At 51.5% G+C, this 14010-nt stretch overlaps 1 protein-coding gene across 30 annotated transcripts in view; it reads right to left on the bottom strand.

Annotated features, from left to right (window-relative positions):
- The window catches only part of CACNA1C (calcium voltage-gated channel subunit alpha1 C), a 739977-nt gene that overhangs the window by 65084 nt on the left and 660883 nt on the right, over window positions 1-14010 (bottom strand). For all 30 annotated transcript variants that reach the window (NM_001136522.1, XM_051849894.2, XM_051849901.2 and 27 more), the window contains 8 exon segments: window positions 4066-4176; window positions 4814-4972; window positions 6468-6669; window positions 8193-8339; window positions 8642-8694; window positions 9517-9624; window positions 10113-10200; window positions 13444-13550. In NM_001136522.1, coding sequence (NP_001129994.1) covers window positions 4066-4176; window positions 4814-4972; window positions 6468-6669; window positions 8193-8339; window positions 8642-8694; window positions 9517-9624; window positions 10113-10200; window positions 13444-13550 — 975 coding nt within the window.

The raw sequence follows: 14010 nt of genomic DNA, 5'->3' as shown, positions 1-14010 counted from the left end.
CCTGGTCATCCCTATGGAGGCACAGTCAACAGCAAACCCCAGGCAACAAAAGACACCCTCATTCTTGCTGGTCCCCAAATCTGCAGCTGACAGTGGCTTGTCTATGACTAGCCTGGCTTCCTGTACCAGGTTCCTGCACTCTCTCACTCCACAGTGATACCTGAGTTGCCCGAATGGGCCGATGCCTCAGGAGCACCCAGCTCATCCTCCTTGGCCTAGAAGGTTTGCTGGGTGGCTCCCTCATCTCACCTCAGATAAGGTTTGATTTGGAGTTTGGATTGGGATCGTATTGACTCCAAGGATCAGTTGGAGGAGAAATGAGACTCTTACTGAGTCTCCCAATTCATCAATATATTTCTTATTAGTTATGAGTTTTTCCAAAATTCCTCTCTATAAAACTTTATAATCTTCTCTGTAGAGATCTTAGTTACTTTCTGCTAGACTTATTCTTAGGCAATAGATAATTTTTTCAAAAAGTTATTTATGTTATTTGAAAGTCAGAGTTAAAAAGAGAGAGAGAGAGAGAGAGAGAGAATATTTTGCACCCAACTACTCCAAATAGCTGCCACAGTCAGGGCTAGGCCAAGTTGAAGCCAGGAGCCTGGAACTCCATCTGGGTCTCCCACATAGGTGTCAGGGAGCTAGGAACATGGACCATTTTCCACTACTTTCCCAGGCACATTAGCAGGGAGCTGGATAGGATGTAGAGCAAAAGGGACTTGAACTGGTGCTTATATGGGATGCTGGCATGGCAGATGATGGCTTAACCTGCTGCACCACAGTGCCAGCCCCAGTAGATGATTTTTATTACTTAGAAAGGATATCTCAAATAATTTTTTTTCCTGTATTGGCTGATGAGTTTCAGCTTGTGACAGGAGGACAAGCCAGCTGTTTTGTTATCCATAGAGCAAAACTTTCTCAGACTGACTCATGTGGGACCCAGGGATCGTCCAGTTGCTTACAGGTAGCTATCTCCCACTTCCAAGGAAGGTACTTCTTTTGCATTGCCATCAGGTATTCGAATCAGCACTACCGTTGTCTACCCCACTCTCTTCATGCTGTCTCCACAGATTATAGAAGTTTTGTTGCAGACTGAAGCTTTCTACATTGATTTATATTCACCTGTGTTTGTCTGTGTGTGAACAGGATGAATTCAAGGAATTGGGCATTTGGATTTAGGAGTGAATCCACTTTCCATGGAGTTATGGGAGAATGGATAGAAATGAAGAGATCGGGAACATCAACCACCATGAAAGCAGTGAAAAAAGGAAGCAAGAGAACAAACTGGCCAACTGATGGATCAAGCAACCAACCAAGCACGAGACTAAAATTAGGATACAGAAGAAAACCTGAGCAGTGACAACTTGGATAACTTCTCCCTGACTACAGTTTTGTCAGCCTCCTCCATCCTTGCTGCCTAATCATGCTTTCACAGCTAATGCTTCCAAGTATGAACTCACTGCTCTGGTGTACCAACAACCATGCCAGTGATGTAAACATGCAGAACTGGAGCCTGGTGACGGGTGAGCTAGGACAGCTGCAGTTCACCTCGTTCAGGTCACTGGTAAGGGCCCACTCATTCTGGGGACAGATCCAGTGAGAGATTTCCACCAGTGCTCAATGGTTTCTGGTTTGGCTTTCTGCCTGTTTGGGGCTGTTCTTTCTTAAGGGAAGACATAGCTTAATGAAGATTCAGGAGACCTGGCTCCCCTCGGGGCTCTTCCCAACTCCCAGCCTTTTCTGGCCAACCAGAGACAATGGCCTTTACCATCTATTGCCAGAAGTCCCTTTGGAAGAATTAACAGGAAGATTGAGCCAGTTTATTCTCTGCTTATGGCATAGATTGACCCTGGCATGTGGGAAATGCAAATGGTCCCAGGAGGCTCTCTACCATCTTTAGAAAGTCTTTCTTATTTTGCTTCCTCTTCTTCTTATTACAGAAAACTAGAGACTGAGGCCACCAGGGGACACTTAGAGTTGAGGCCACCCCAACTGGCTACTTCCTAGGAAACTAGTTTGTTCCTTGATTTGCAGGACGTAGGTAGAAAGTGTTTCAGGCTGTGGTTCCTGCAGGGTCAATTTCATGTGCTTCCTGGGGCAGGGTGCCCCACCCACCTCCTGTGCTCCTGAGACCTGATTCAGAAAGCCATTGCTAGCCTCTGTAGGCTGCCTTGGGCACCCAACAGCAGAAACACAGCTGAGTCAACTGTGGGGTGACTCAAGGCTTTGAAATATTTAAACCATATGTCCCATGACAGTAGATGAAATGATGCCAGTTTCCTACTGAGACGCTGGCATCTGAGACTAAAGCTCAACTTGGCAGTGATTCTGCATTCCTAGCCTCACTGGGTCATGCTGCTGTGGGTGGTGAACCTTCCAGTATTCCTGGAGTCTGGGACGTGGAATCTGGACATGTGTCAAAAGAGAGAGAGACTACAGGCCTTATAGAAGGCACTTCAATGGTCCTTCCTAGGTTGGGACCCTAAGACAGAATAGTCTTGAAGGGAAAGTGAAAAAGAACTATTTTCTTCTCTGGAGGAGGTAGGACAGTACCAGTGTCATCACCCAGTGATGTCCATTCGGAGTCTTCTTCTCTGAAAATTAGCCAACGCTCCTAGGCGTTCTTTGAGTGAGGAAGAGACAGCATTGTAAGAACACCATCTCATTTGTCTTCTAAGTCGCTCAAAGGTTATTTCCTTTCTTTCTGAGACATCCCCAGGAGAGCACTTGACATTGAAAAGCGCTTGCTAACAGCTTGGTGTGGTGGAAAATATATATCCACTGTAAAGTCAGAGGGACTAGGCTCCAGCCTCAGTTCTTCCACTTCATAATAGTGATGTAATTAATGTCAGACACTTAATTGCTGCAGCCTCACCTTCCTCCTCCCTGCAGTGGGGATGAGGGTTACATGCAGTGATGTGTGTGCAGGACAGGGCACACCGTCAAAATGCTAGCTGCATATTCACAGAAGGCTATGGACATCTTGTTACTGAACATGGATCCAGCAGCCCAAGAGGACCCTCCACCTCCTGTCAATTCTGGGATGTAAAACTTTAAACAGAAAATAGATATATAGCCACAAACTCTTCTTTTTTGCCTCCCGTTGATCTGTGTTGTGGCTGGGAGAAGCAGCAAGGGATGCAAAGAGAAGGCTCAGAAAGCTCAAGTCAGTAAGTGCACAAGTCTCGCGGAAACAAGCCTTCCTCTCCACTGCTCCAGAGGGTGCTGCGGTGGCTGGGAGGCACTGAGCTGCTGCGGGCGCCTCCCTCTGAAACCCAGGCCGGTGCTGCCATGACTGATCTGTCTACAGAGGACAAAGGGGAAAGGCACCGCTCACAGCAGTCTGTTTCCCCTAGACCCAGGGACAGTGAGAGTGAGGCAGGCTAGGAAGGGCACAGATAATCCAAAGAGACAGAGAATCCAGTCTTCCCTACTTGACCTCTTCCAGCCCATGGTTCTAATCTTCTCTCCCCTGCATGCAGCAAAGAAGAGAAAACTTACAGTACCTATTCTTCCTGTGTTGGAAGGTAGGTATAAGGGATGGTGAGGCAGGGAACTGCTAGAGCCTGGAGGCTGCATCCCTAAGCCCTGAGCAAAGGCAGGCCTGGCTGAGGTTTTCCGTGAGGTGGATCTGCACAGCCAATAAAAAGGGAGGAAGGCAGGACAGAGACTGTGTGGAGGGGAGGCCTGCAGAGGTTTGGTTTGCCATTCTGTGGGCACTACATTTTCTATCTTATCTCCTGGGGCTTGGGGCCAGGCACAGGATGGGAAATGGAAGGAAAAGGGCCATCGCCTGTCTCTCTAAGAAAAAGCTCAGCTCAGGCAGGAATCTGCTTCCTGTGACACCAGTCATGGCCAAGACCTCGAGTGAGATTCTGTTTCAAAAAGTTGGCCTGGCCCAACTCTTGGCAGGTGTAGGCGTTGGAGCCTGTACTGTGGGAGAAGGGATGTCGTCACTGATGACGGCCCCTCCCTCACTCTGCTTTTCTCAATGTCTGCACTCCATAGCTCCTTCCTGTCCATTCCTCCAACACCTGTGAACCGGACACTTTCTCAGAGGCCTACCTTGGGTTTGAAGGCAATGAGCTTCAGGATCATTTCCACGGTGAAGAGGCCGGTGAAGAGCATGTTGAGGATGTTCATGGCGATTTTGAACAGGCAGCTCTGGCCGTAGTGCTGAGTGGAAGGGAGGAGAGGAACCATGAAGGTGAGGCCTGGGTAGCCCTACTCCTCACAATGTGCTGTCCAGTCTCTGTGGAGGCCCTCATCTCAACTGAGACCTTCTTTGGACAGAACCCCCCCCCCCCGAAGGCCACGCAGCTGCCTGTCGGTAGCCAGGTGGCAGGAGCCTAGGGAAGGAAGAATCCCCTCCTTTTGTACTGGGAACAGCCTGGTAGAGTTCTGTGCTCCTTCTCTGGTTGGTTATGACGACTTTGTGGAGACTTCTGACACTCCAGAGGGCTCAGGCACAAGCTGAGGCGCCTGAATGCAGGTGGCACTAGGGTGACCCTCCTCGCCCCCTGCCTTACTGACAACAGTGAGCACATGCGCTCAAGGCCTCTGTCCTCCACCTCCACCACTTCACCAACGCAGGGGCTTATGGATGCTTTCACAAGGTCTCAGAAAGGAGCTCACCCTCGAGAAGGGACCTGGGCCTTTCGTAGGGGAAGAGGCAAGCTCTGCTCTTTCTGCCTCTCTTTGCTATCGGGGAAGTGACAAACTGAGATGGTCATGCAGCTCTGTCACACTGTACAGCCTCCCATGGCATTCTCCCATTGCAGGCCCCGTGGGAGCAGACTCCCCCTGGACTGACCTGCATGGCCAAGCAGATGGTGTTGAGCAGGATGAGGACGAACATCAGGTACTCAAAGTAGGTGGAGTTGACCACGTACCACACTTTGTACTGGTGCTGGTTCTTGGGGATGTACCTCCGCAGGGGCCGGGCCTTGAGGGCGTATTCCACGCACTGCCGCTGGGAGGGAGGCCGCGGAGGGGTGGGGTGGCAATGGGAGAGAATGGGGTTAGTCACCTGCATGATGTGTGGGGGGTGGCACAGAAGGGCGCGATGTGAACGAGTTCTTGCACCTCTGGAAGTCAGAGAAGGAATCTAGCTGGGAAATGTTCTGGTTTTTTCCATCACTCCCTTAATCAAGACAGAGTCCTTGCCGGTCAAATCTCCTTATCTATATCACAGGTAAGGAGCACACATCTCCTTGTTTCAACCTGGTAATGTCTGCAGGGAGTCAGCATGTGGTAAATACTTACTCACTACCTACATGTTCCCATGAACTATGTCACAGATTTTCCTGGGGGAACCTCTTGCCTTGATTTTTCTTTTCCATCCTGAATCAACCCTTCTCATTGGCCAGTGTCCACGAGGTCAGACGACAAAGTTCACTGATGGGGAGGAGCCCTGGGGTTAATGAGGTTCCTGGGATGCCAGCAACGGCCTAGTCTATTTCTCTGCACTATGCCTAGATCCCCAAATCAGGCAGCAGGGAGTCACCTCAGCCTCACCCTCACCCTCCACATCCAGCCCCCAAGCCTTCCCGATTTCACCTCCCTGCAGCTTCTCATCTGTGCTGTCGCTCACCTGAGCTGGACCAGGGTCTAACCATCTCTTATCTACACTCTCTAATTGGCCTCTCTCTTTTTCTTATCTTCCTTCCAGTCCAAAGTCCACCTAGAAGTCTAAAGGATGAGTCTCAAGCTGAGATGTGGAGGCCAAAACCCACGAGGGGTTCTTTGGGCTTCATTAGGGTGGAGCCGGGCTCAGTGTACTGCACTCCCTCCTCCCTTCTGTGTAGTCCTCAGTCCCAGACAGGGTTCTATTCCCGCCACCAACAGAGTGGGCCTCCGAGTGGGACTCTCGCTGGGGCGCTAACCCCAGTGACTGCACTTGCATCCCACCTGCAGAGCCCTGTTGTTCGCCAATGGAGCGGCCAGCCCCTTGCAAAGGCTAATAAGGGAGCCCGCCACGGTGCCTGGCAGCACAGCTCCTCCCACTTAAGCCTCCTTGCTGTCCCCTTCTTGCACTGGTCTTTATGATTGACTTGAGTAACCATTTGAGAGTGGTTTCCCAGAGCAGTTTTCTGCTTCACACACCAACAACTCTCAGGACTCTCTCGTCCTCATTTCCTCCCTCTTCATCTAACCACCTGGGTGCTTTCTAGCTCGTCCATGTCTAGACAGGGTATAAGGACCCCCCCGCCCCCACAGAGCCCATCTGACAGTCTCCTTAAGTAAAAACTTAATGAAAATGTGTTGTGGAATACATTCACTGTGTCTGAGATTTGTGGGACCCGCAGCCCTGTTCTGGTTGAGAAGAGAACAGGTGACCTTGGCATCCACATGGATCTCTGCCTTGACCGTGGCCCCTTTCTCAGTAGGAGCTCAGCTGTGCCCATGGCTTTCGTGGGCCCTGCTTTCCCTGCGCCTTCCTCCTCCCCTCCTTGCTGGGGAGCTACCTGGTTCTTGTCCAGCTCACAGTTCTTGTACTCCTGCTCCCCCTGCTCCTGGAAGGTGACAATGACGAAACCCACGAAGATGTTCATCATGAAGAAGGCGATGATGATGATGTAGATGATGAAGAAGATGGAGATCTCCACTCGGTAGTTGTAGATAGGGCCCTTGTCTTCCGTGTGGGAGTCGATGGAGCGGTACAGCAGCCTGGAGGAGGAGACAGGCCCCACAGAGGGACGTGGAAACGCAGTGTTACCTCTGTAGGAGGATAGCACTGCTGCCCCCAGGGTCCCTGGGATGGGGGTACCAGCAACAGCTCAAGGCTGGGGAGCCAGGTCTGGGCTCCGGTCCCAGCCCTGTCACTTTCTGGCCGTGTGACCCTGCGAGCATCAGTTAGCCTCGTTGAGCCTCAGATCCTTCATCTTTAAAATAGAGACAATAATCCCTGGCGTTCCTGCCTCGTGAGTTAGTGACAGAATGCATATGAAACCGGAAAGAACTGCACCATGAGCCATGGACATCAATTTCAAATGTGGAAAAACTGGTAAATATTGAGACAGCTTTGCAAACTGGCACAGACTCAGAGGATGTCAGGGAGAACGTGAAATAAATCTAGCTGAGAGCAAATACCCATGGAGATAAAATTACTCACATTTCCCACAAGCTTCAGATCATGAACACGGGCTCGGTTTCATCCTTAGGCAGTCCCACTCATCAGGGCCTGGGCTGTGTGCCCAGTTACGCTGGCTATTCTGCACGGCCAGGGATCATCTCCTTGCCTTCCTTTGTGCCTGGCACAGTACTTGGTTATTCTCTAGGTATCACCTACAGTGACTCACATATAAGATCCATGTGCTGTCACTGACTCAGAATACTGAGATTTTTCTGACACTTTGATTGTAACTTCCCTGGAATACCTACTGGGGAAAAGCAGGTGCCTATACAAAGATATATGGAGCTCCTGATGGAAAAGCTGCCTGATGGAGGTGACACAGTATAAAAGACCAACAGGCTGGCCCAGGTGAGAAGGCGCAGCCTCTGCAGGGGGATGGGACCCAGGCTTTTATATCAGTTTTCACTTCCTACTGTGAATACAGACAAGGCCTCCTCTAGGGGGACCGGGGTAGAGTCTAATGAAACAGAGACATCTCTGTTATCTCTGCCATCTTGAGTGCACTTTGGGATCAAATGTGATGGCAATCAAGGGGCCCAAAAACTGGAGAAATTCTTCCCAGTCCTCATTCCCAGATGCTGTAGGGCAATGACAGAGACCCCTGATAAAGTGATCCAAGAACAAAGCTCATTTTTGGCTGGAGTTTCATAAATGTGGACATCTTATCAAGAAAGAACCCAAAGGAGTATTTCTAGAAGTTTTTGGATAGGTGGAAGTAAAAGGCAAGTGTACCGGGTGTAAAAAGTTTTAAAATCCATGCATACGTTTTCCATAGTATGCATTTCCACGAACTTTTTGAAGACCGCTTATGTTCATGGATTTCAAAATGTTTTAGACCAAAACAAACTTATCTTGTAATTCTATTTTCCATGAACTTTCTGACGTCCCCTCATAAATATCAGCAGTCAGTATGGTTCACAGGTTGCTCTAGAAGCACACGCTCATGGCCTGGGGAGGCCACCAGTAAGTATGACCTCTGCAAGGGTGGGAGCGCAGCGTGGGGAGTGGCGCAAGGCCCTCTCCTGCCAGGCAGCTGGGCCTCGATGTGTAGACTCACTCTGGCCAGCCCTCGAAGGTGGAGACAGTGAAGAGGGCCATCATGGCTGCCAGGACGTTGTCAAAGTCAAACTTGCTGTTCTCCCAGCTGCGCGGCTGGATGATGGGATGGTCAACCTCTCCATCTTTGTAGGTGATGTAGTTACCCCTGAGAGAGGAGGAGAAAGAGTCACTTCTGGGGCCTCTCATCTCCCTTTGCAGCTAACCCACCAATGACTCCTGGCTTGCTGGATGGGATGGGACAGGATGGGCTTCAACCTCACACTTCCAGCCACTGGAGAGAACTTCAGTGGGCAGAACCTTCCAGAATAGTTAGCACATACTGCACATGGGCAGAAGTCCTGCTGCTGCTCTGTATGAGGGAGAAAGACCGTCCCTCTTCCCAGGCCAAGTCCCTGGCTCCCCAGAGCTCACCAGCGTGGTGCTGTTGGCCCTGTAGGCTGTACTCACTTGCATTCAGCCTCAGTCTGTTTGGAACTGTCTGAACAGGTGTACAGCTTCCCCTGGAAGTCAGAAGAAGAACAAAGTGACTAGAGATGGTAATTAATCAATGAAGCAATCACAAAAATGATCAGTGGCCATCACTCAGCCCAGCGCTGAGCTTGGGATTGCAGAATTAAAAAGCACAAGAAGAGCAGAACCCAGATGTGGAAAACATGACTTACATAAGCAAGCAGACAGAGTAGAGACGCGCAGTGCTACCAGTACCACTGGGACTCCGCAAAGGGGAGTCCAACCCCTGAGAGCCGACCTTCAGAAAGGTCTTGTGAGGAAGGAGGGAGTGGAGTTGGGCTTGGAGGCATGAATTAGGTGGGAGGGAATCCATGGAGGGCCAGGGAGGGCAGGTCGAGATGCGTTAGGTGAGAGAATGGCAGGACTGAATGGCTGAAGGCAGAAGTGAGCAGAAGCCAAGGAAGACCCCGGGGAGGGCTCAGCCAGGGAGCTATCTGGACAGACACAGGGCTCCGAGAGCTACAAGGGAAGGTGAATGTGCCACTGTAGAGAGGAAGTGTTGGCTGCAGGTGTTAAGCAAGTGGTTGGCACGTGGTTCTAGAACAGGAAAGTCCTCGCCTTCTTGCTAGAAGGAAGGGCAGGGATGTGAGGGCAGGAAAGCTGGGAGGGTGACGGGCCTTTGGCCTGGCAGGGCAGTGCCTCCTTCTGGCTTTCTCCTCCTCCTCTCCTTTGGGAGGCTCGAGGCGGGCTGTGGCTGGACACTGCATTCACTCCAAATACGACTTGGGCCACGTCCACTTTCTGTTGTGTCTCCCGGGTCCCTTTCCTGGGAATACTGATGGAAAGGGCAGGCAGCAGAGCCAAGACTTTACCTTGAAGAGCTGGACTCCGATGCAGGCGAACATGAACTGCAGCAGCGTGGTGACAATCACGATGTTCCCAATGGTCCGGATGGCCACGAACACACACTGAACCACGTGCTGTGGTGGGAACAGGGGGCCAGGGCAAGGGGGTGTGGTTTCAGAAGACACCTGCAGCCTGAGCTTCCTTCAGCTGTGCCATGGGCCTCTCTGGGGAGGTAGTACAAGCAGCCCCTCTGCCTCAAGGTGGAGAAGTCAGTTCAATGAGGCAAAGCAACCCTCCTACAGTAGTGAGTGAGCAATGGAACCCGGTGGAACAAAGTCCCCTGTGAGATTCCAGGTGACTACAGGGACAGAAGCTCTACTACTAACTTGATGGTGGTAGGAATATAAGGGGACTCCTCATTGAGGGGACACTAGGTTTGTGTGGAGGTCTCCCCTTTGCAGCTTCACTTAGGAACTCAGGTTTGGAGTGGCTGAGTTCATTTGCTCATCACGGGACCAGGCCTTGAACCGGGACTAAGTCCAGTCCCCCACCCAGCAGACACCTGGCCTGCCCATTATCTCCTCCATCGGGCTCAGCTTCCACCGAGGCCTGCCCACCTCACCTTTAGCCCCTTGGCCCTGTTGATGGCCCGCAGTGGCCTGAGCACTCGCAGCACTCGCAAGATCTTCACGACATTGATCGCGCTGGACCTGGGAGAGAGAAACATGGTAGCGTGCTAAGCTCCTCTTGTTTCTGGGGGAGCAGGAAACAACGTGTGGAGGAGGTATGCTGACAGGCCGATCCCAGGCACACCTGTGTCTCGGGACTTTCCCATCATGGGCCAATTCTTGACTTTCTACTCCGGCCACAGAATGGGACAGTCGCCCTCAGAACCCTGAGCTTGCCTGTGACAGGGCCATTCCTGCTGGTGAGTAAGCCACCTGGGAAGCAGTTCACCGTGCATCACCAGCAACACGGTGCGCTCCCTGTTGGAAGGGGGCATCCCTGTGTCAAAGAAAGAGGACTTAGAGCAAGGCAAACCTTAGCTCACACCCAGACTGCCATCTGCCAGCTGAGTCACCGAGGACACACTGCCTAACCCTCCCAAACCTCGGTTCCCTCATCTGTACAATGGAGCATAATCAACTCTTAAGGTTGTTGCAAGAATTTCATGGGAATTTTATGTGAATCATTTGCAGTGGGCTTGGCACTTTTGAAGGCACTTCGAAAAGTTTTTTTTGGTACAAAAATATTTTGAAATTCATGTATAGTTCTTTTTGTAAAAAGACATATTTATTTATTTGAAGGGCACAGTTACAGAAAGAGAGAGAGAGGTATCTTCCATCCACTGGCTCACTCCCTAAATGGCTGCAATGGCCAGGGCTGCGCCAGGCCCAAACCAGGAGCCTGAAGCTTCCAGGTCTCCCACATGGATGGCAGGGCCTAAGCACTTGGGCCACCTTCTGCTGCTTTCCCAGGTGCATTAGCAGGGAACTAGATCAGAAGCGAAAGCCAGGGCCAGCGCCGCCTTGCAGCGCCGGCACACCAGGTTCTAGTCCAGGTCGGGGCGCCGGATTCTGTCCCAGTTGCCCCTCTTCCAGGCCAGCTCTCTGCTGTGGCCAGGGAGTGCAGTGGAGGATGGCCCAAGTGCTTGGGCCCTGCACCCCATGGGAGACCAGGATAAGCACCTGGCTCCTGCCATCGGATCAGCGCAGTGCACCGGCTGCAGTGCGCCGGCCGCGGCAGCCATTGGAGGGTGAACCAACGGCAAAGGAAGACCTTTCTCTCTGTCTCTCTCTCACTGTCCACTCTGCCTGTCAAAAAAAAAAAAAAAAAAAAAGAAGAAGAAGTGAAAGCCATAACAAGAACCGGTACCCATATGGGATGCTGGGGTTGTAGGCAGAGGTTTAACCAGCTACGTCACAATTCCGGCCCCCCCATAGTTTTTTTTTTTTCTTTTTTTTATAATGCACATTTTCCATTTATTTTTTGAAAGATTCCTTGTAAGCATGGATTTAAAAAATTCAGAAAATAAACTTATCTTTGAATTCCATTTTCCATGAGCCATTTGAGGTGCCCTTTTCTTTCCTTTTATTTTTTTTAAAGATTTTTTTTATTTACTTGAGAGGCAGAGAAAGAGAGAGAGAGAGAGAACTCTTCTATCCACTGGTTCACTCCCCAAATGACTGCAACAGCCAGAGCTGGGTTGATAGAAAGCCAGGAGCCAGGAGCTTCTTCCAGGTCTCCCATGGAGGCTCAGTGGCCCAAGGACTTGAGCCATCTTCCACTGCTTTCCCAGGTCATAGCAGAGAGCTGGATCAGAAGTGGAGCAGCCGGGACTGGAACCAGCACCCGTATGGGATGCAGGTGCAGCAAGTGGTGGCTTTACCCGATAAGCCACAGTGCTGAGGTGCCCTTTTCTTAAGAACTGAACAGACAGCGGCTTTTATTTCTGTGCCTGTTGAGACCTGGTACTGTATGGCAAGGGTGGCCCCTCTGGCCTCGTGGCTGGAGTGGCAGGTGTGGGGAGGCTGTTTTCCAGTGTTCCTCTCCAACACATGTCCCTGGGGGGGTGCCCGTCACACTTCCATGTGACACACTGCTTTACAGCACTTTGGGGACTCCAATGGTCTCCACACAGCAGGTCCCAAGCAGTGGGGAGGCCAAGGCCAAGACAGAGATTCTGGGAGCCGCAGGCTCCTGTTCTTCAGGAGAGGCAAGACCCCCAGGCTCCCTGGCAATGTGTCTGGATGGTTTCCAGAGTGCCAGGTCCTACCCGGGGGGGGGGGGGGGGGGGGGGAGCTTATTAACCACAGTAGCTCTGGGAGGCACTGGGAGGCGCTCAGTTTGCAATGAATCACATGGAAGGGACTTCAAGCCAAGTGTGGGAAACAGGTGAAAGAGGAGGAGCCTTGGTTCAAGGTATCTACCCCTGAAGTTTCTAGGCAGAAGATTTAGGACAAGGTAACTGATGATCACAGAAAAGGGTCTCACCTTCCACGGCCCCAGCCTCCACCCTATCTCCACCGGCCATGCAAACATCTTGGGGAGGAAGACCCAAGCCTTGCAGAACTTAAGCCTTTCTCTGCCTTTGGTATGACCTTGAGTAAATCTCGTAAGGTCCTGAACTTCACTTTTCTCATCTACAAAACAATGATAACATTACCTGCCCTGCCTACCTCACAGGATTCTTGCTTTGTTTTTTTCCCCTTCTAAGAACATGCATGTGTAAGTGCAGGATTAACACAATCAGCTCTTAGAAACAGGCAGGAATTAGTCGTGAGATCGGAGAAAGGTTTGCAACCTCGGCTGTGCAGGGGAATCACCTGGAAAGCTTATAAAACCCCCTCCAGCCCAGACTGTACCCCAGTGCAATTAAATAAAAGACTGGCCCTGGAATCCGGGCAGATATTTGTTTTGTAAAGCTAGCCAAGTGACACTACTGGGCAGCCAAGACGAGAATCAGCAGTTTCTCTCTGTCTGTCTGTCTGTCTGTCTCTCTCTCTCTATCTCACTCACACCATCTCCCCCGTCCCCCACAGGTACTTTGGAGAACAAGGTGAAAGAGAGAGGGGGTGGGCCAGAGGGTCAGGGAAGGCCAAGGCAATGGCAGGCCCTTGGCAGCTAAAGGGAAGCCTAGGGATTGGGCACACGGCTGAGAAGGCAAGAAGAGAATGAAGACCACAGTTTCTTTGTAACTGGGCCCAGCCCTGGCAAAATCCAGGTATTTCAACCTATTCTGCTGCATCAACACACCCCCAAATGCCATACCATTGAGGACATGGGGACAAGAAATCAAAGCCACCATGTTGTAGCGCTTCAAAGGCCCTGCCCCGGTGACATCACAGTCATCCTGTACTGCCCTGCAGGAAGGTCCTTGGAGTTGGGCTATCCTCTTTCACAGCCCCTCCTAGCCGCACGCCCCCATCTTGGGCTGAGCGAGCCCTACTCACTGGATGCCGAAGGAGATGAGGGACACGCTGACCACCAGCAGGTCCAGGATGTTGAAGTAGTTCCTGCAGAAAGAGCCCTTGTGCAGGAAGGCCCCATACGCAGTCATCTGCAGGGGGACAGGAAAACACCAGTGAGGGTGACTTGGCCCATGCTCCAGAGACCCCCCACCCTACCTTCCTCCCACAGCAGCATCCAGGAGGGACCCAGGCACTGCCTCTGGGGACTAGGAAGGACTAAAGAAGGAGACACGATGCCAAGACGGGCTCTGCACCATCACACGGTCAGCAAGGAATGGCCCCAGCCCCAGAGGTAAAGGTGGCCTCTGCACCCAGCACACCATGCTGGGTTCTTCAGTCCTGGAGTCAAAGCCCTCTCAAACGGCCCCCACCAGCCTCTCTAGTTCTCTGCTGCTTTCTCCGTCACAAGTCCACGGCTCCAACCCTCAGTAGTCCCTTGCTGATGCTCCCCAGGCTGGTGTCCCTTGTATGCACATGTCTCAACCTCCTTTCCAAATGCTGTTGTCCTCAGGGCCAGCTGAGAATACTGAGGTGGGGGAGTGCCCAGGA

The sequence above is a fragment of the Oryctolagus cuniculus genome, chromosome 9, assembly GCF_964237555.1.
Source record: "Oryctolagus cuniculus chromosome 9, mOryCun1.1, whole genome shotgun sequence".
In the NCBI taxonomy this organism is placed as follows: domain Eukaryota; kingdom Metazoa; phylum Chordata; class Mammalia; order Lagomorpha; family Leporidae; genus Oryctolagus; species Oryctolagus cuniculus.
Note: the sequence above shows the minus strand (reverse complement) of the source record. Positions and strands in the feature narration are given on the sequence as shown.